This window comes from Dromiciops gliroides, chromosome 4 (genome assembly GCF_019393635.1).
Source record: "Dromiciops gliroides isolate mDroGli1 chromosome 4, mDroGli1.pri, whole genome shotgun sequence".
Lineage (NCBI taxonomy): Eukaryota > Metazoa > Chordata > Mammalia > Microbiotheria > Microbiotheriidae > Dromiciops > Dromiciops gliroides.
Window position 1 is genome coordinate 59,691,218 of NC_057864.1, and position 19,747 is coordinate 59,710,964.

Genomic DNA, 19,747 nt, shown 5'->3' on the forward strand with positions numbered 1-19,747 from the left:
GGGTCACACAGCTAGTGAGTGTTAAGTGTCTGAGGCCGGATTTGAACTCAGGTACTCCTGACTCCAGGGCCGGTGTTCTATGCACTGGGCCACCTAGCTGCCCCAGTTGATTTCCTTTTGCAAGCCTATGTATCTTATTGTATGCGTTTAAAAATATTTGTCCGAGAAGGGGTCCATAAGCTTCACCAGACTGCCCAAAAAGTTCATAACACACAAAGTTAAGATCCCTTAGCCCAAATGATCGATCTCTAAATACTACCCAGTTCCAATAATCCGTGATTCTAAGGTTCACAGCCCAAACCTCACTGGACCTCACTCTTTCCTAGCCTTTGTCTCATCACACAGCTCCCAGTTGAATGCTTTGCATTCTTAATTATTAGCGATGATACACCTTGGTCTTCACCAGGCTTCATGAGCTGAATTTTGAGCCTTTCCTTCCTAAAGCACAAACTGACCACTAGCTTCCAAAAGGAGTATCCCCAGGTAGCCTGGTCCCTTGGGGACATAAAACAAAGCAAGCTGGTCAAAGGATTTCCCTGGGCACACTTAACTCAGCTGATAAATTTCCTGCTAACCATGTCGATAACCATGTATTAAGGGCAAGTATTAAAAAATATTGGCTACATTCTTTCCATACCATACAGGATAGGAAACCTGAGTTAAGGCATATTTAAAAATACTTCTCGGCATGGTTGATTTAACTGTTTTCTTTCTACAAAAGGTATATAATTGATCAAAATGGCATCTGCTATCCTAATCCCTCCTCCCAAGCCAAGGCATTCTTTCTTTTTTCTTTTGGGTGAGGCAATTGGGGTTAAGTGACTTGCCTAGGGTCACACAGCTAGTAAGCGTTAAGTGTCTGAGGTCGAATTTGAACTCAGGTCCTCCTAAATCCAGGGCCGGTGCTCTATTCACTGTGCCACCTAGCTGCCCCCAAGGCATTCTTTCAATGATAATAGTGATAATTTTCATAGCAACAACTTTCAACATCTATTGCTTAAGATGCTGAGTGTCCTAGTGCATCCTTCAAATACCAACTGCTGGCCCTCAAAGATCCTAACAACCCATAGCATTTGGTGCTGTTGGTCCTAGACATAGGTAACACTGCTTGATCTTTTGGACCTAAATACATTGACGCTCTAAGGCTCTCTACAGTAGAATGAACTCAGAGAAAGCCTCCAGGGTCCTTAATAGCCCTTGAAGTATCCTGCATTACCAATGAGAAGGCAGCAAGCTTGGGGGTCAGGATGGAGGTAGTCAGGCAACTGGAAGATTAACAGTTTTCCATCTTGTCATGAAAGATTTTCTCATTCAGGAAGGATACCACTGGTCTGGATGGAGTTAACGTGACAGGGAATCTCAACTGAACGGGGACAGGTTGTTGCTTTTGTTTGTTTTGATTTTTGACAACACCTCCACTAGGTGGGCAGGTGTTTTACATGCAATTTTCTAAGCTCAGCTCCTTGTAGACACAAAGGGGAATGTTAGGATTTACCTTAGAACACAGTCTCTCCCAATTAACGTGGATAAGGTAATTTGTAAGGCAATACAAAGTACCTGGAAATTTGTAGAAATCAAAAATGGAAACAGGGTGATTCTCGAGATGAATCTTAATACTGTCCAGTTAGCCTATGGATCAGTTTATGGGGAAAGGTTAGCTTCCCAGGACATTTTCACCTGGAACTTTAGCCATTCAGGGAAAAGGTATCCTCTAAGCCATCCAGCCTCCAAATCTTTTCTTGAAAAGGGTCAAGGTAACCCTGGCAGATGGTCTATTGTTCCATGGAACCCTTCCCTCTCCCAGCAGCTGGGGTCAACAACGTGAAGGACAGTAATGAAATGTCCGAGAGTATCTCCTCATCCTCTCTCTGTCATTTGCCCCAGGTCCATTCTTTTATCCCTAACAGCTAGTCAGAAATATAGCCCTTAGAAATACTGTCTTGGTATTAGGTGTTTTCAGAAACATTTCCCTAATATCAGGAATGATAAATTAACAGGTTGGGTGGGAGAATCAAAGACCTGAGGAGCCCTCAAATATCACAAAAGGGTTTGGCAACTGAGGTCCTTTCCTTCCTTAGGGGGAATAATCTCTCTTTTAGCTATACATATGCATACCCCATCCTTGCACCTAGAACAGTTAATTTCAGGTCCTCAGAGGCCATCTGAACAGGAAATCTACTTCATGACCATTTCTACTTGTCATTCAATGTCTACTTCGAGACCTCTAATGATGGGGAACTCACTATTTCCTAACAGAGCCCATTCCATTTTTAGACAGGCTCTAACTGCCCCAAATAGGTTTCTCTTTACATTGAACCTAAATATATCTCTCTGCAGCTTCTATTCATTGCTTGTCATTCTGACCTCTGGGGCTGATCACAAGTATAATTACTCTTCCAGAATGGCAGCCTGATACCTGAAGAATCATATCCTCCCTAAAAGCCTCCTCTTCTCCAAGCAAATTATCCATGGGGTCTTGACTCGATGATTGCATGGCCTCTCACAATCCTGGTCTCCTTCCTCTCTTCTTGCTCTAATTTTTCAAGGGCCTTCGTATCTCAGAACTGAACTCAGGACTCCACATGTGGCCTACAAATGGCTCCGAGACAGATGACCTGGGTTCAAATTCCACCTCTATTACTACGTGATCTTTGATTAGTCATTCAAGCTCCTTGAGGTTCAGTTTTCTCATCTGTAAAATAAGGGGACTGGACCAGATAGCCTCTGCTCTCCTTCCTAATTCCAATCCTATCAAATCCCTCATTCGGGATGGGATGTTTTGCCAAATGTTGTTCATGAAAGCAATATCCTGTTGTGGCTGCCATATCCCATAGTACATTGCACTTGTCGCCTGCTAAATCCCTACTCTCCTCCATGCACTCTCTCATCTAGCCAGGCCTCCCTCATAAGGCACCTGATTTCTTTTTTGATCCAAAGGTAGAACATCACACATTTCCACTCAATTTCATCCTGATAGAGTCAGCCCATGGTTCTAGCTGGTTCAACATCTTTTGAGATCCCAACTCTGCTCTCCAGTTTGGAAGCCCTCTCACCATCTGCCAACATGCAAGCACAATACCCTTGTCTTCAACCAACACAAAAGGGCATTAATTTGGTAAATGTTAACAAGGGCTTCATTCTTGACTTGGGAGAAATATCAAGATTGCACTGTAGGCCAATACCATAAGGCCTCTTACAAAATGCAATTACAGATGCTTTCTATTTACGCTAGGGCTCTACAGAGTGGATGCCAAGAATGCCTAAAGTCTAATACTTCTACCCTCCCAACTCAGCCATGTCCCAAATGGAAGTGTCATGAGGACAGAAAACCTTGAAGAATAGCTACTTGAAAGCAGATATACCCGGGCCACTTTAAGACCTGGCTAATCAGAGAGAGAGAGTCTGGACCTGTGGTTTCTTAAGGTATAGGCAACTCCTTGGGATGGGAAATTCCCTCTCCCAATGCAGGATGGCATATTCTCTGAAACTCACAATCCTAGAGGGTCATTTAGAGCACTGAGGGATTAAGTGACTTGTTCAGGGTCACACGGCCAGTATGTATCAGAAGCAGAACTGGAATCCAGGACTTTTTGATTTCTAGGCCAGCTCTCTATCCACTAAACTATGCTGCCTCTCAGTTATATTGCACCCAAACCCCCAAATCACAAACGGATTCTATTCTGCCAAGGATAATGCCACCCCAGCCAAGTCAAAGGGAAGATGACAGGGAAGGAAGAAATTCTTCTGGAATCTTGGGCTCAGTTCAGACCTTATGGTCTGAAGGCCAAACCTCCAAGGTCAAGCTAAGAAAAATCTGACCGTAGGAAGTTCATGGATCCCCACTGTTCTTTGTACCTTTGAAAAACTCTTTACAATTCAGGCCCTTTCCTCCTACATTTCCTGCTGGCTGGTCTTCCACTGGGGACTATGCAATAAGTAGAAAGGCAGACTGGAAAAATGCCCAGGTAGTCCCTTCCTTGTATATGCCACGCCCCCTTTTTTTTAAAGGTACAAATACTGTTCCCTGCCTCTGTGTCCATCCTTTTCTTCAATGTGAAAGAAAAATGACCACTAAGTTCTGGGGGTAGATCTTGAGAAGCAGTTACTAGCTTTTTGGACCATTAATTCCTTTCTAACCCTAGTCCCCAGGAAAATTCTGTTCTAAGATCATTTGTAATCTCACAGACAGAAGTCGACTCCATGAAGATTTTACTTGTGAGGATAACTCCATCCCCAAATAAAAATAAGAGCTGCATTACGTAGTTGTGCTGAGCACCATCCTCCCTACTGTAATTAACCTATCCTGAAATTTTTCGATCAGAAACACAAGGTCTCTGACTCCTCCTCTTTCCTTAGGAATAGTGGTTTTCCCCTTCTTTTGAAATACAAACACCCTTGGGTGAGAAAGTCAAACAGCCTGGTCCTCAATGAATGATCTACTCTCTGGCAAGGACAACTTCAGTACCCTCTGACCTGGCCCACCTACAGCCTCAGCAAGAAGCACCCACAAGCCAAACAGATGGATAGCTGGGACACCAGCTCTTAGGACTAATTCTTCAATCAGGTGGGCCTTCTGCTAGACAGGCCCTCTTGATTTTCTTTTTTCCCCAGCACATGTTGGAATCGCTGCACACAGCACCCAAGGGCACACGCCAACACAAAGAACAAGGTGACCATCCAATGCCCTTGGGGACAAAGTAGAAGGATGCCCTCCCTAGAAAGTGCATTCATCTCTCTCTAAGTTTCTGGTCCAACCCACCATGAGGATCCCAGGGGAAAGAAGGTGCTGAGTAAAGCAGCTTGCTCAATAGGGTGACTTTGTGCTACATTCAAACATCTCAGCCCCAACGCTGTCCTCTTGGAATAAAAGGAAACCATGCTACATCTGTTTATCTATGTGCCTCAGCTCCCCTCGGGGATAAAAAGTTACTAGAACCTAGGAGAGTGGCTACAGTGCAACAATGAGCCTAACCTAGTTGCTGACTGTAGCAATATTGTCTTTTTTTGTTTGTTTGTTTTTTGGTGCTTGTATATCAGCTGATTTCCCCCACCCCCTTTATAGTTCCTCCAAAACCAAACTGTGCCAACCCAGGGGCGCAGCTTCCTTGGAAAAGGGTCTTGCTTTCTTGGCATCGTGTGGAATGGCCTCTCCAGCCCTTGCCCCTGAGTGGTGTCTGGTCCCTTAGCGATGGCCCCAAAGCTAAATGTTCCCTTCCTCAATGCTCTGCAGCTGCAGCCTCTGGCTAGTATGAGTCCTACTCCCTCGACGGCCCCCAAAGCTGCCCCCTGGCATGGTCCGGGTTGCCAGCAGTACTCCAGGCAGAGCCTCCTCCCCAAACAAGCTAATCTTGGCATCTGCTTCGATGGCTCTGGCCAAGCTGGCTGCATAACTGTCCAGGGACTTGTGTACTTCAGCCTTCACGTGGAGAATCGAGGTTTTGGCAGCTTCTACAGCGAGAGAGAGAGAGAGAGAGAGAGAGAGAGAGAGAGGGCGAGAAAAAGGTTAAACAAATAACTGGGATCAGTTCCCAGCCCTCAGATGCTCCCCCTGTTGACTCACTGTCCCAGAAAACTCTGGATTGAAGATGCAGAGCTAATCTCAGTTGAGGAGCTGATCATGCCTACAAGCTCCCAGAACCATGCCTGCAATTACTGCGGGCCTCCTAATTCACTCTAACTCAGTGACTGAAAATGAGCACCTACTATGTGTAAGACACTGTCCTGATCACGAATGAAATACAAAGATGAAAAACAAACAACGGGTTTACTTTTTCATCAAACTCCCATCTCTGTGCCTTTGCAAAAGCCACCCCCTATACCTGAAAAGTGTTCCACCCTCACTTCCATCTTTTTGAATCCCTAGCTCCCTTCCAGGCTAGGTTCAGGTGCCACCTCCTAGGTGAAATCCTTCCTGAGCACTGTGAATGTTCTCTTTCTTCTCAAATTACCTTCTATTTATATGAAATAATGTGCATAAAATGCCTTAGAAATTTTAAAGCACTTGCATGAATGTCAACTATTATAATTATTCTAACATATATGTACATGTATATGCACACACATATGTGTATACACATATGTACACACATAAACAAGCACTGTGTGTTTGTGCACACATATACAGACACATGTGTCTACTGCCATCTCCTAGTACATCATGGCTTCCTTGGTTGGTTGGTTGTGGCATCCCCACTGCTTGCCACAGTGCTTGGTACACAGCAGATACTACTTGTTGGGTTGAGCTGATCTAACAGAAGGAGCCAAAGATGATAGGAGAGAGAGAGAGAGAGACTAGAGAAGAACCTCACAAAGGGCTTTCCAAAATCCAAGGGTCTGAGCCACATTTTGATCACATGACAGTATCTCTCCAATGGCCACAGAGGCCATGTTGGTCAGTGGATAAAATCCTGGACCAAGTTCAAATCCTGCCTCACAAAAGCTGTGCCTATGGTCACCTAACTACTAAGTGTAGCAGATCTCCAGAATCCAGGAGTCTTTCTCCTCTACTTCTACACTTTCTGAGCTTAAAAAATGCTTGTGGATGGTTGATTTGTTGATTCTGCTGCCTCTGTAGAAGGAAAGTGAGGCCCAACAAGGGCATGTGACTGGGTTAGCTTCACAATGGGAAGAGACTCAAGGAGGAGATTAGGCTTTTAAAATTCTAGTTTGGGGCTGAGCAGGGCATGTTGAGCCCAGACACAGTTAGGTCTTCTGGTCCAACTCCCTCATGTTGGGGGTGAAGAGGAAGTGGCAGGAAGGAAAACAAGAATTCAATGGGAGCTCTATCCACAGGTCAGCCTGGGGCAGGAGGCTTCTGTAACATTCCCAGACTTTCCCTGTGCTTTCTTGGAGTCACAGGAACAAACCTTTCATTTGTTCTACTTCATCTTCAAATGTCACCGAGCTCCGTCTCTTGGGAGGGCAAGTGCAGCGTGAAGGAGGATTGTCGTCAGAACTGTAATCTTCAAGTAGCATCACATCGGTCCCTGAAATACAGGTCACATTAAAAAAAAATAATAACAGGAAATAGCAATCCCACTCATTTTCCTTTGCGAATATCAATAGCTTTAGCTTTCCCCATTCTTTCCTAGCTCCATTTCATTCATTTAATCTAAACATTTGGGGGGTGGGGGCAGTGCTACAGACCTGTGATTTCATCATGAGTGTACTGGTGCAAAAACTGTCTCCACTTATAGAGATTAGCAACTCATCTGTTAGAGGCTTAGTGTTTACTGGCATACTGAGAGGGTAAATGACAGCTAGATTACGCCAGGCAGGACTTAGCTTTTCCTAGACACTCTATTATACCTTGCTACCTCTCATTCAATCCAATTAAGCCAATGTAAGTAAAATTTTTTACTAAATATCTACTAAAGGTCAAGTGCTATGAGCAGTCCCTGCCCTCAAGGTGCTTATAATCACTATGGGGGGGGGGCGGGGAATAACATGAATAGAAAGAATTTTGATATAAGGTCCAATGCAATGAGGATAAAGGAGGGCCTGACAAGTGCTCCAGGCAAACTTGAGGAGGAAGAGATGACTTCGGGGAAATGGGTATGATGGGAATCTTAAAAGGCTTCCTGGAAGAGGTGGCTGATGGAAAGGGAGAACATTTCAGCCACAAATGGTTTGCCTTATCAAAGAAGAAAGAAAAGAAAAGAAACGAAAGAGAGAGAAGAAGGAAGGAAGGAAAGAAGGAAGGAAGGAAGGAAGGAAGGAAGGAAGGAAGGAAGGAAGGAAGGAAGGAAGGAAGGAAGGAAGGAAGGAAGGAAGGAAGGGAGGGAGGGAGGAAGGAAGGGAGGGAGGGAGGAAGGAAGGAAGGAAGGAAGGAAGGGAGGAAGGAAGGAAGGAAGGGAGGAAGGGAGGAAGGGAGGAAGGGAGGAAGGAAGGAAGGGAGGAAGGAAGGAAGGAAGACAGAAAGAATTTCTTTCCCTCATTCTCTTACCCTTCTGTTTATTTTAGACCTTGATTTTTTGATTCATGGTCCTTATACTTATTTAGTCTTTCTTCAGTCTATTTTACTCAAAGAATTAAAGCTATTTTGAGTTCCCTCTTCTAAATGGTTCCTATGTTATTACATTGTAGATTTTACCCTCTCCTCCCTTATTTCCCTGGTGCCTCACTCTTAGAAGAGGAGATAGTGAGGATAGAAGTACTGCCACATTGTAGCAATTTTCCTGTGTCCCTGATCGAGTGATTCATTATCACCCACTTCCCTCCCATGATCCCTCCCCCCGCCCCAATCCAACATGAAATCTCCCCTCTGGGACTAGCCTCCTGCTGTTCAGGATATTAGTTGTCCATAGGATGTCTAACTCCCCTTCTTCTGAGGCAAGAGACTCTCTCCATGGAGGCATGATAGTCTCATAGCTAGTGGTTTTTCCAAGCACCATCTCTGTAGCTTGTACCCATTTAAGGTCCCCATCTTCCATTATAGAAGCTCTCTTCTCCCTCTACACCTCCTATGAGAATGTTCTTTGGTGGGATATCCACCCCCTATCACTGAATCAAGATTTCACATTTTATTTTACCCTATTTCAATTATTCCCTTTGCACCTTTCCTACTGCTCAGACCATAAATTCTACTTTCACAATTTTTATTTTTTTCTATGAATCATTCAGGAAGATCCTGCTGTGGTACCATGTTCTTTTGGGAATCCATAGGGCCCTGTGCCTCTTTGGGTGTTGATTCATTTTCCTTTGTCTTGCAATATATTTTCCAAGACATTTTGATTCATTTCGATTTCCTGAAGGCCATCTGTCCTTCTGGTATTAATATTCTCTCTGTTGTTTTATCACTTATGCTCAAGGTGTTTAACTGAGTCCTTTTTCTACTGAGATCTTTGGTAACTTCAGTCTTTTCCCCTCATATCCTCCTACTGCTTACTTTTTGACTTCTTCACCTTTCATATCAGGTCTCCTGAAGGCTAGACCTCAAAGCTGTTGCAGTCTCCTTGCAAAAGCTGAATAATATATTTTTACAGCCTCAGGCTATGCCTCAAGTTAACAAGCATTTATTAAATGCTTTCTAGTGGCTTCTGGGAGGGCCAGAACTGGCCCCAGCTGGATGCTAGTCCCCTTTCCTTCAAGCCTGGTTAAGTCCCAAATACATGCTGCTACCCTGTCACACCCAGTTCCCTGTTATTTTATTCTCTCGCTGAGCACTGCTAGAGCCAGCATGCTTCACTCTAGGCAGAGAACTCTTCTGCTTTTATGTGTGTGTATGTATGTATATACACACATACATACACACACATATACACTTACACTTCCTTCAAATGGCAGGGGGTTGGGGGTGGCTTGGCAAGGAGGGAAGAAAACATAGTTCTATTGCTTGATGCCACAGAATGGAGCAAAGGTAGGGGCAAGAGATAAATGCTGGCAGGCTACAGTAGCAGCAAGGGAATTACTAAGTGAGTCCAGATTCCACTGACAGCTAGGTGGCGCAATGAATAGAGCAGCAGGCCTGGAGTCAGGAAGACCCAAGTTCAAATCCTGCCTCAGACACTTATTAGCTGTGTGACCCTGAGCAAGCTCTTTACCATGTTTGCCTCAGTTTCTTCATCTTAGCTGGAAAGGGAAAGGTAAATCACTCTAATATCTTTGCCAAGAAAACCCTGAATGGGGTCACAACTGAAATGTTCGAATAACAAGCACCAGATCATAAGCCTCTGGGTCCCACTGTATAGTTCAGCCAAGGAGTGAAGGCAGGTAGGGTAGTGGTGAATGCATTAGGGATTAGTCTTTTCTGCTGTTACTTCATGAAGTTGTAACCTCATCAGGGTTCTTAGTGTCTTGTCCTAAGGAGATCTAATTACTTTAACCCTTATTATATTGGAGAGTTCTAAGAAATCATGAGGACTGGAGAAAATGTCTAGTCATTCATCTGAGAAAATGTCTGGGCCTCCTTCTTGTAGGTCACAGCCACAATCCGTTCTTGATGAAGCCATGCTCAATCTTTGTAATCACCAGTTCATGTTCTAAATGTTCATTAATCATCTTCAGGATTGCACTCATTTCACATACCAGCAAGGTTATGCTTAAGATTCTACAAGCTAGGGGAAGCTAGGTGGTGCAGTGGATAGAGCACTGGCCCTGGATTCAGGAGGACCTGTGTTCAAATCCGGCCTCAGACACTTGACACTTACAAGCTGTGTGACCCTGGGCAAGTCACTCAACCCTCATTGCCCCCACCCCCACCCCCAATCATCTTCTTCAATAATACATTCTAGTATTTTGATAAGAATCCAATTTAAGTTCATTGGCCTATAGTTTACAGATTTCTAAATCACTCCTTTACTTCTCTGATTATCTTCACCCAAATGTTCTGTCCATCATGACAGCATCTCCACCTTTCCTCTGCCATCTACCCTGTTTGTTTGAATAAGGTAGGCATACTCAGCCAGAGCTATATTCCAGTCACGGGTCTCATCCTGCCAAGTCTTGGTGATAAGATCGAATTTAGGGGCAGCTAGGTGGCACAGTGGATATAGCACTGGCTCTAGATTCAGAAGGACCTGAGTTCAAATCCAGCCTCAGATACTTGACACTTAACTAGCTGTGTGACCTTGGGCAAGTCACTTAACCCCAATTGCCTTACCCCTCCCCCCCAAAAAAGATCGAATTTGCCACTTTGTATTTGAACATCTAATTCACCTTGTTTGTTGCCTAAACTTTGGCTGTGTATGCACGCATGCGCATGTGTGTATGTAATACATATATACTCATTTCTCCTGGTGACCTTAATTCTGGCTTTTGATTCATCCAGCCTGGCATTTCACATGATGTACTTTGTGTATAAATTAAATAAATAAGGGGACAATATACAGCTGTCATACTTCTTTCCTAATCTTAAACCAATCTTAACCAATTCCACATTTGGTTCTAACTGTTGCTTCTTAGCCCACATACAGGGTCCTCAGGAGACAAGTAAAATGATCTGGTACTCCCATCTCTTTGAGGACTTGCCACATTTTGTTATGATATACACAAAGGCTCTAGTGAAGTCAATGGAGCAGGAGTAGGTGTTTTTCTGGAACTCCCTTGCTTTCTCCATAATCCAGCAAATGTTGACAATTTGGTCTCTAGTTCCTCTGCCTCTCTGAAAATCAGCCTGTTCTTCTGGTTAATTCTCAGGTCACATATTGCTGAAGCTTACCTTGCAGAATCTTGAGATTTTTTTTTGAGGGGGTGAGGCAATTGGGGTTAAGTGACTTGCCCAGGGTCACACAGCTAGTAAGTGTCAAGCGTCTGAGGCTAGATTTGAATTCAGGTCCTCCTGACTACAGGGCTGGTGCTCTATCCACTGCACCACCTAGCTGCCCCTAGCTTGCAGAATCTTAAGCATAACCTTGCTGGTATGTGAAATGAGTGCAACCGTTCAGTAATTTGAACATTCTTTGGCATTGCCCTTCTCTAGGACTGAGATGTAAACTGATTTTTTTCTAATCCAGTGGCCACTGTTGAGTTTTCCAAATGGGAGGGCCTAGACCAGAGCAAACCCTCTGGCTATTACAGCTATTCCTTCTCTATGATTGGGTAAAAGGAAAGCCAATTAGAGCCCAAAGCTGCTTTAGAAAAAGCATGCCTTGCGGCTGTTTCAGCAAGTGCCTGACTGAGGAAATTAAGTGGAAAGACAGGTTTGGGAACAAAAAACATACCAGAACCCATCCCATAAGGTTCCTACTCTCTTCGGTTAACACAGATCTACCCCAACTCCCATCCATATACCTTCAGTCCATTACAAGACACCAGGACAGGTAACAGATGCTGTTGACCTTCTTCTTGTTGGTCAGCAAATTGTAATGTGGATGTTCTATTGACCAAGAGAGATTCACACACTGTGCCCACCCATGGCAGGCTGTGCAATGTACTAGGGAGAATGAACCAGGATGCAAACAAGACTCCTCAGCTTCAGTCGGCTCCTAGAAAAAGACTCTGCCACCACAGATGGAGCCTCCAGAGAAGGAATTTGTTTTTCAAAGCTTCCTTAGAAAGAAGCGAGGGCAGCTAGGTGTCACAGTGGATAGAACACTGGCCCTGGATTCAGGAGGACCTGAGTTCAAATCCGGCCTCAGACACTTAACACTTACTAGCTGTGTGACCCTGGGCAAGTCACTTAACCCCAATTGCCCTAGCAAAAAAAAAAAAAAGAAAGAACCGAGACCTGTTTACAGGATTCAATGCTAAGGCAATAAACTGCAGTGGTTCCAAGAACCCTGATATCCAATAACACCCCCCTTCCCCCCGCTCCAGTTTGGTATTTAAAGCTCTTCACAAACAGATCCCAACTTACCTTTCCAGCCCCCTTCTGGGACCCTTGCCAGCAATCGCCAGTCCAGCCATCCTGGCCTTCTTGCCAACTTTTCCCACATGATATTCTATCTCCTGCCTCCTTGACTTTGCACTGCTTGGGATGTGCTTCTGCCTCTTGGAATCTCTGGTTTTCTTCAAGCCTCAGTTGAGTGCTGCCTTTGGCCTGAAGCCTTTCACTCCCTGGCCCTCAGAAGCATCATATGTTGTATCTACACCTATGTGTAGGTGTGCCATTTTTCTCAACAGAATCTAAGCTCCTTGAGGACAGGGGCTGTTCCTTTTTGTCTGCATCCCCAGTGCCTGGCAAACAGTTCCTGAACGTTAAGCATGGCCTGATACTATCCAAACTCACAGGTTAAGAGTGATTACAATAATAATCACCACCTCTCCATCACAGAACACTTAACCAAAACATCCCATGCTCTCACCTCTTTTTTTTGTTTGTTTTGATTTTTTTTGGTGGGGCAATGAGGGTTAAGTGACTTGCCTAGGGTCACACAGCCAGTAAGTGTCAAGTGTCTGAGGCTGGATTTACACTCAGGTCTTCCTGAATCCAGGGCTGGTGCTCTATCCACTGCACCACCTAGCTGCCCTTTCTCACGTCTTTTAACCTCTAGGTTAAACAACACAGCATGGAAGCGGAAATGGGAATTGTTATCCTTTGTAAAAGATGAAACCCAGAAAAGCCATAAACGTTGCCTGAGAATAGCAAATTAGCCAGTGCCAGGGTTGGAATCTACCTCTCCAGCCTCCCCATGTCTGCAGTGCACACATGATCCACCCAGGCAACTTTTCTCCTTTCAGCTTTTACAACCAAGCCAAGGGCCTCCTACAGAATCAGGAGGGCTTACCTGAATCCTGAGAGCAGCTGAAGCCAGTGTCCCCGGTGCTGCTGCTGTGACCCAGCGGCTGCCCTCCTGCCATGAGGGCGGTGAGGTGTGGTGACAGTCCCAGGTCTGGAAGACAAAAAGCAACATGTGTTGATGGGAAGAGTTCAAGGATGGGTGGAGACAGACCTTTCCAAGTCCTCCTCTTCCCTACTGCAGTCCATTCATCAATCCTCATTCTTCTTCCTCCACACTGCCCCTCTACCCTGCTGCTTTGTCTACTCTGACCTCATGTAAAAAATTCTTCTTTTTTTTTTCTTAAATTTTTAGGGGGGCAATGGGGGTTAAGTGACTTGCCCAGGGTCACACAGCTAGTAACTGTCAAGTGTCTGAGGCCAGATTTGCACTCAGATCCTCCTGAATCCAGGACTGGTGCTCTATCCACTGTGCCACCTAACTGCCCCTAAAAAAAAATGTTCTTAACGCCTGGAAAAAGACTGGAGGGATTTATTCACAGTTAACCCGCAAATGAGGATAACAACTCATTGCCCTAATCTTGGCTTTTGCATTTTGAATGGCCAAAATTGATTCCCCAGAGGAATAAATAAAACCTTCAGGAAATTACCAGTGATGATGATAATGACAGCTAACATTTACATAGTACTTTAAGGTTAAAGCATGTTATAAACTTGTGTGTATGTATATACACACACATTCTCATTTGATCCTCACAAACACCCTGATGAGGTTCTTGTTCTTCTCTCCATTTTACAGATGAGGAAACTAAAACTCTAAGAGATTAAATGACTTGTCCAGGGGCACTCAGCTAATATGTGTCTTGGGCAGGATTCAAACTCAGGCCTTCTCTCTGATTCCAAGGCCAGCTCTAATGGTAGGCTATCTAGTTATATTTTTTTCCATCAACATAATAGAACCCAGGATAGTAAGTGGAAAAGCAAAATTTGGGGAGAGCCTTCATATGCTTAGAGAGTAATCTGTTCTAATTTTTTTTTTTTTGGAAGGGAGGCAGTTGGGGTTAATTGACTTGCCATGGGGAACCTAGCTAGTAAGTGTATGAAGCTGGATTTGAACTCAGGTCCTTTCTGATTCCAGGGCTGGTGATCTATCCACTGTAGCACTTAGCTGCCCCCTCTACCACTAAAAAAAAAAAAAGTAGTATTGATGTTTTTTGTTTTTATATCCCACTTATTTTTTTTTCATAAAAGTATTTTATTATTTTCCAGTTACATGAAGAGATAGTTTTCAACATTTGTTTTTATAAGATTTCTAGTTTCAAATTTTTCTCCCTCCCTCCCCTCCCTATATCCCACTTATTTCTGAAAACATCTCCCCTCTCCAAGCCCCCAGGCAGAGCCCTTCCTTATAAGGAAGACACATCCATTAAACAAACACTACCGCTAGTGATACAGTGTCCCAATAATGGATACAACATTTTGCTCTCATAGTCCCCCACCTCTCTGCCTCATGAGGAAAGTGGTTTCTTTAGCTGTTCTCTGGAACCAGGACTTTTCAATTACTCAGACTTGGACTTCTTGACCTGGCTTTCTAAGATCAGTCCTAACGGAAAAGATCCTATCCTAGGGTTTCCATGTTTCCTGTGATGACATCTGGTGATATAATGTATCCCTTCTCCTCTCGCCCTAGGCCAAAGAGGTCATTACTGTTTATGGGTGAGCTGGGATTGGGGGGAGGGCACTCCGATTCCGCATCTCAATAAGTAGCTTTTTTTTTGGGGGGGGGGGGGGTTAAGGCAATTGGGGTCAAGTGATTTGCCCAGGGTCACACAGCAAGTAAGTGCCAAGTGTCTGAGGCCCGATTTGAACTCAGGTCCTCCTGAATCCAGGGCTGGTGCTCTATCCACTGTGCCACCTAGCTGCCCCAGTAAGTAGCTTTTGTCCAGTCTGGAGTCCAACGAGTTCTATGGTCCCCCTTGAGCTTTCAACTAAAGCATCCATATGCCAGGCTGAGCCAGGACAGAGTATGAAGGCCAAAGACACAGCGAAGCGTCCGCCTCCTGTTCATCCTTGTAGAGGCCTTCAGTATCTGAGAGGTAACTAGATTCCAAGGGTGTAACCCAGAATGAAGAGGGGGGAGACGGCTGGCTCACCATCCTCTGTCAATTAAATGGCTCGAACCACAGTTAGTTCTGGAACACTCACCAAGGGATCGTGGTGAGAGCTGAGAACAAGTCCTGGTCTCCCACCAGCATATCAGCATGACCGCAAGCTGGGAAACGGGTCCAGTCAGTTCCAATTTGCAGAGTTGCTGCATTTCACTTTCATCTGGCGCATTCTCCTGAATCAAGCAATTTACCCTCATCTATTTGGAAGCAATGGGCTTGGTGCCCTTTTCACAGGGAGGACAACAGAGGCACTGAGAGTTCAGGCAAACCAAGGGCCAGGAGGCTTGTGGTATGTGGAGGACCATGCTGCCTAGAAGAAGGATCAGTGCCAATGAGAAACTTCCTGAAGAACTCAGTAACAAGCTTTGGAGGAAAACCAGGCCTACTGATGTAACCAAAAAATTAAGTTGAGAGTATTTGGGGGATTTTTTTTTAAAGTGAGGCTGGCTAGTGGCAAAATTATAAAGGAGGTGAATGAGCAACTTAAAATATCCCTGTTGTGCGGCTAGCATCTTTGGGAAAACCCAAGCTTCACTCTTTCTTCATTTAGGGATGTGACTATTTGGATGTGAGCCAATGGATCAGGAGAGACAAAGCCCAGGAGTCATCTGCAGGCCCAGCTGAAAGCTCTAGCTATTTAATGATTAAATACCACCCTCAACATGTTTGTACAACCCCTGGCATCCTGAAGGCAGCCAAGCAGCTCCAGGAAATTGTGAAATTCAATTCCTGCTGAGGATCACAAAGCAATTTTTAGAACGGTGTGTTTTTTTTAAACTACTTTTTTAAAAACTATTTAAAAAAAATACAATTCTGGTTTGCTTTTTAAAAAATTTCTTGGATTGAAACTTTCCAGGAGAAACAATTCCAATAAAAATTGAGTGTATAAGGCATTGCTGGTGGAGCTGTGAACTGATCTAACCATTCTGCAGAGCAATTTGGAATTATGTCCAAAGGGCTATAAACCTTTGACCCAGCAATACCACTATTGGGTCTTTTTCCCAAAGAGATCATAAAAAAGGGAAAAGGACCCACATGTACAAAAATATTTATAGCTGCTCTTTTTGTGGTGGCAAGGAATTGGAAATTGAGGCGTTGCCCATCAATTGGGGAATGGCTGAACAAGTTGTGGTATATGAATGTAATGGAATTCTATTGTGCCGTAAGAAACGAGCAGGCAGGGGCAGCTAGGTGGCACAGTAGATAGAGCACCAGCCCTGGAGTCAGGAGTACCTGAGTTCAAATCCGGCCTCAGACACTTAACACTTACTAGCTGTGTGACCCTGGGCAAGTCACTTAACCCCAATTGCCTCACTAAAAAAAAAAAAAAAAAAAAAGAAACGAGCAGGCAGATTTCAGAGAAACCTGGAAGGACTTGCATGAACTGATGATAAGTGAGATGAGCAGAACCAGGAGAACATTGTACACAGTATCATCAACATTATATGTTGATCAACTGTGATAGACTTGATTCTTCTCAGCAATACAACAGTACAAGATAGTTCCAAAGGACTCATGATGGAAAAGGCTCTCCAAATACGGGAAAAAAAAAAAAAAAGAACTGTGGAATACGGACGCAGATTGAACCATACTATTTCTTTTGTCTTTGGTGCTGTTGTTTTTCTTTTTTGAGGTTTTTTTCCTTTTTGCTCTGATTTTTCTCTAATAACATGACTGATGCAGAGATGTGTTTAGTGTTATTGTGCATATATATAACCTGTATTGGATTGCTTGCTGTCTTGGGGAGAGAGGGAAGGGAGGGAAAAAAAAATTTGAAACTAGAAATCTTATAAAGACAAATGTTGAAAACTATCTCTACATGTAACTGGAAAATAATAAAATACTTTCATAATTAAAAAAAAAAAGTAAAAATTGAGTGTAGTCAACTCCCAGTTATCTGTACTGATAGAGGATGAAAGATGGGAGAACAGTACATGTAATCCACAACAGTAGAGAATCACAAAATATCACATGGAAATGCATTATTTGACTTTCTTTGGAACAATATGTCTAATTCCTAATTCTATTGTTCTGTTTGGCATAGGAGTGACTCTGGATTCTTGAAAGTTATGCTAGCAGAAGACAAGATGCCAGGCCAGACAAGTTTGGAATGTGGGCCAGCAGCAATGGACTGAGTGTCATCTGTCCATCAGGCTCTCTCTCTCTCTCTCTCTCTCTCTCTCTCTCTCTCTCTCTCTCTCTGCAACTCATTGTCTCTCATCTAAGGCCAGTTTAGCTGGGTTTTTAGAGACTCATCAAGCAAAATATTGGCCACTAAATATTTCATTTTTTCAAGCTTCAGTAATTTATTAAGGTAGAAGGGTTACTGGGGCAGCTAGATGGTGCAGTGGATAGAGCACCGGCCCTGGATTCAGGAGGACCTGAGTTCAAATCCATCCTCAGACACTTGAGACTTACTAGCTACGTGACTCTGGGCAAGTCACTTAACCCTCACTGCCCCACCAAAAAAAAAAAAAAAAAAAGGTAAAAGGGGTACAATCTGCATCGGTGAGCAGAGTATCTAAAACTGCCAAATCTCAGTTGGAAGGGACCTCAGAAGAAACCAGAGAATCATATATTTAGATATATGATTTTATAGCTGAAGAGCCAAAGAACAAGGAGCTGAATCCATTTGCCCAATCACACAGGTATAGAGGCAGAATTTGAATCCACATCCTCTTGACTCCAAAGCTAGTGCTTATTCTACTCCACCATGCTTATCCAACCCATGCTTGTGCCTACCCTTTGCTTGAAGACCTGCCATGAAGGAGAACCTGCTAAATCCCAAGGCAATCTATTGTATTCCTGCACAGCTCTATGGCAATGTTTCCATACATCAAGCCTCAGTAGGTCTCTTTGTAACTTTCTCCCTATTGTGTTGGCTTCTGCCCTTGGAAGACCACAACAACAGGCTCTTTTCCCCTTCCAGGTGGTGGCTATCACTTCTTGCCAGGGTCTTCTTTCTCTAGCCATATATAATCAGTTCCTCATGCCATATGATCTCTGGGCCATTCCCCCATTTTCCACACCCTCCTCTGGACTGTCATCCTCTAGCTCCTCAATGTCTTTACTAAAATATGGCACCTGAACTGAAAATAGAACTCCTGAAACAGTCAGACTATCCCTCTAATGCCAGGACCCAAACCTCAGGAACAATGATAGCCTTCTCTACTCCCCTTCAGTTATAGGTCTGCATGGTAACAATTAGATCTCACTATTTGGCTAAACCATATCACTTCCAAGATTCTTCTATTGCAACTTCTTTTTTTTTTCTTTTTTTGCGGGACAATGGGGGTTAAGTGACTTGCCCAGGGTCACACAGCTAGTAAGTGTCAAGTGTCTGAGGCTGGATCTGAACTCAAATACTCCTGAATCCAGGACTGGTGCTTTATCCACTATGCCACCTAGCTGCCCCTTATTGCAACTTCTGATCCTTCCCCTCCTCCCTGTCCTTTATAACTCTCTTTGACTCTATCATAACCTCTAGTACCATGACCATTATCTATTCTCCCGGATCACCTCCCCCAGTTTTGCCACATTTGCCTTATAGGCTTTAGTCTGAATGACATCTCATCAGATGACTGTTGAGGCAGTCACAAAGTATCTAGCTGATATCACTCATTAAAGATGTATTAAGGGGCAGCTAGGTGGCACGGTGGATAAAGCACCAGCCCTGGATTCAGGAGGACCTGAGTTCAAATCAGACCACAGACACTTGACGCTTACTAGCTGAGTGATCCTGGATGAGTCACTTAACCCTCATTGCCCTAAAAGAGCTTAACTCTCATTGCCTCTCAAAAAAAAAAAAAAAAAGCTGTATTAAGCTAGACAACCTCACCTGAGTCCTCTAAACTGTATGATTATCCTTTTACCCTCTCCTTCACATCTTTTCCCATTCCCATCAGGACTATTTCAAACCTTTTCTTCCCTTCCCCTGCCCCAGTTCCTTCTTAGCCCACTCCATGATTTAGCATCCTGCTTCACAGAGAAAGCTGAGATTAGCTGACAAGAAGATCCTCCTTTCCCCTGCAGCCACTAAAGATAAGCCCCTATTATTCACTAAGGCACACGGATTCCTCCACCTCCCCAAGGGTTAGCTCACACATCTTCATCATTTCCTCCCCACCGGCTTCTTCCCATCTGCCTACAACATAATCTCATCTCCCCAGTCCAGAAAGAGACCTCCTTGAAATCCTGTGTCCTCTCTCCAATCCTCCTTCCGTGCTCAACTATTTTTTAAAAAGTTGTTGACTTTCACTGCCTCCAATTCTTCCTCTTCTCTTTTTAGTCTCTTTCTCCTCCATCTCTTTGCAATCTGGGTTGTATCAATTTGGACAGAACTTCGTATGTCATTTAAATGATGGGCAGAATGAGCTAGTCTAGGTCTATTGTAGTCATAGAAGAGATCACTTTTCTCTTTGTTTTGGAGAAGTATTCATAAAACACCCCTCAGGCAGCACCT

At 44.0% G+C, this 19,747-nt stretch overlaps 1 protein-coding gene across 8 annotated transcripts in view; it reads right to left on the bottom strand.

Moving 5' to 3' along the window:
- Window positions 1–491: 491 nt before the first annotated feature.
- Window positions 492–19,747, bottom strand: part of GPR161 (G protein-coupled receptor 161) — a 59,641-nt gene continuing 40,385 nt past the window's right edge. For all 8 annotated transcript variants that reach the window (XM_044001716.1, XM_044001714.1, XM_044001711.1 and 5 more), the window contains 3 exons: window positions 13,167–13,271; window positions 6,867–6,986; window positions 492–5,448 (listed from right to left, as the gene is read on the bottom strand). In XM_044001716.1, coding sequence (XP_043857651.1) covers window positions 5,201–5,448; window positions 6,867–6,986; window positions 13,167–13,271 — 473 coding nt within the window. In that variant the 3' untranslated portion in view covers window positions 492–5,200. The remainder of the gene's footprint in view (window positions 5,449–6,866; window positions 6,987–13,166; window positions 13,272–19,747) is intronic.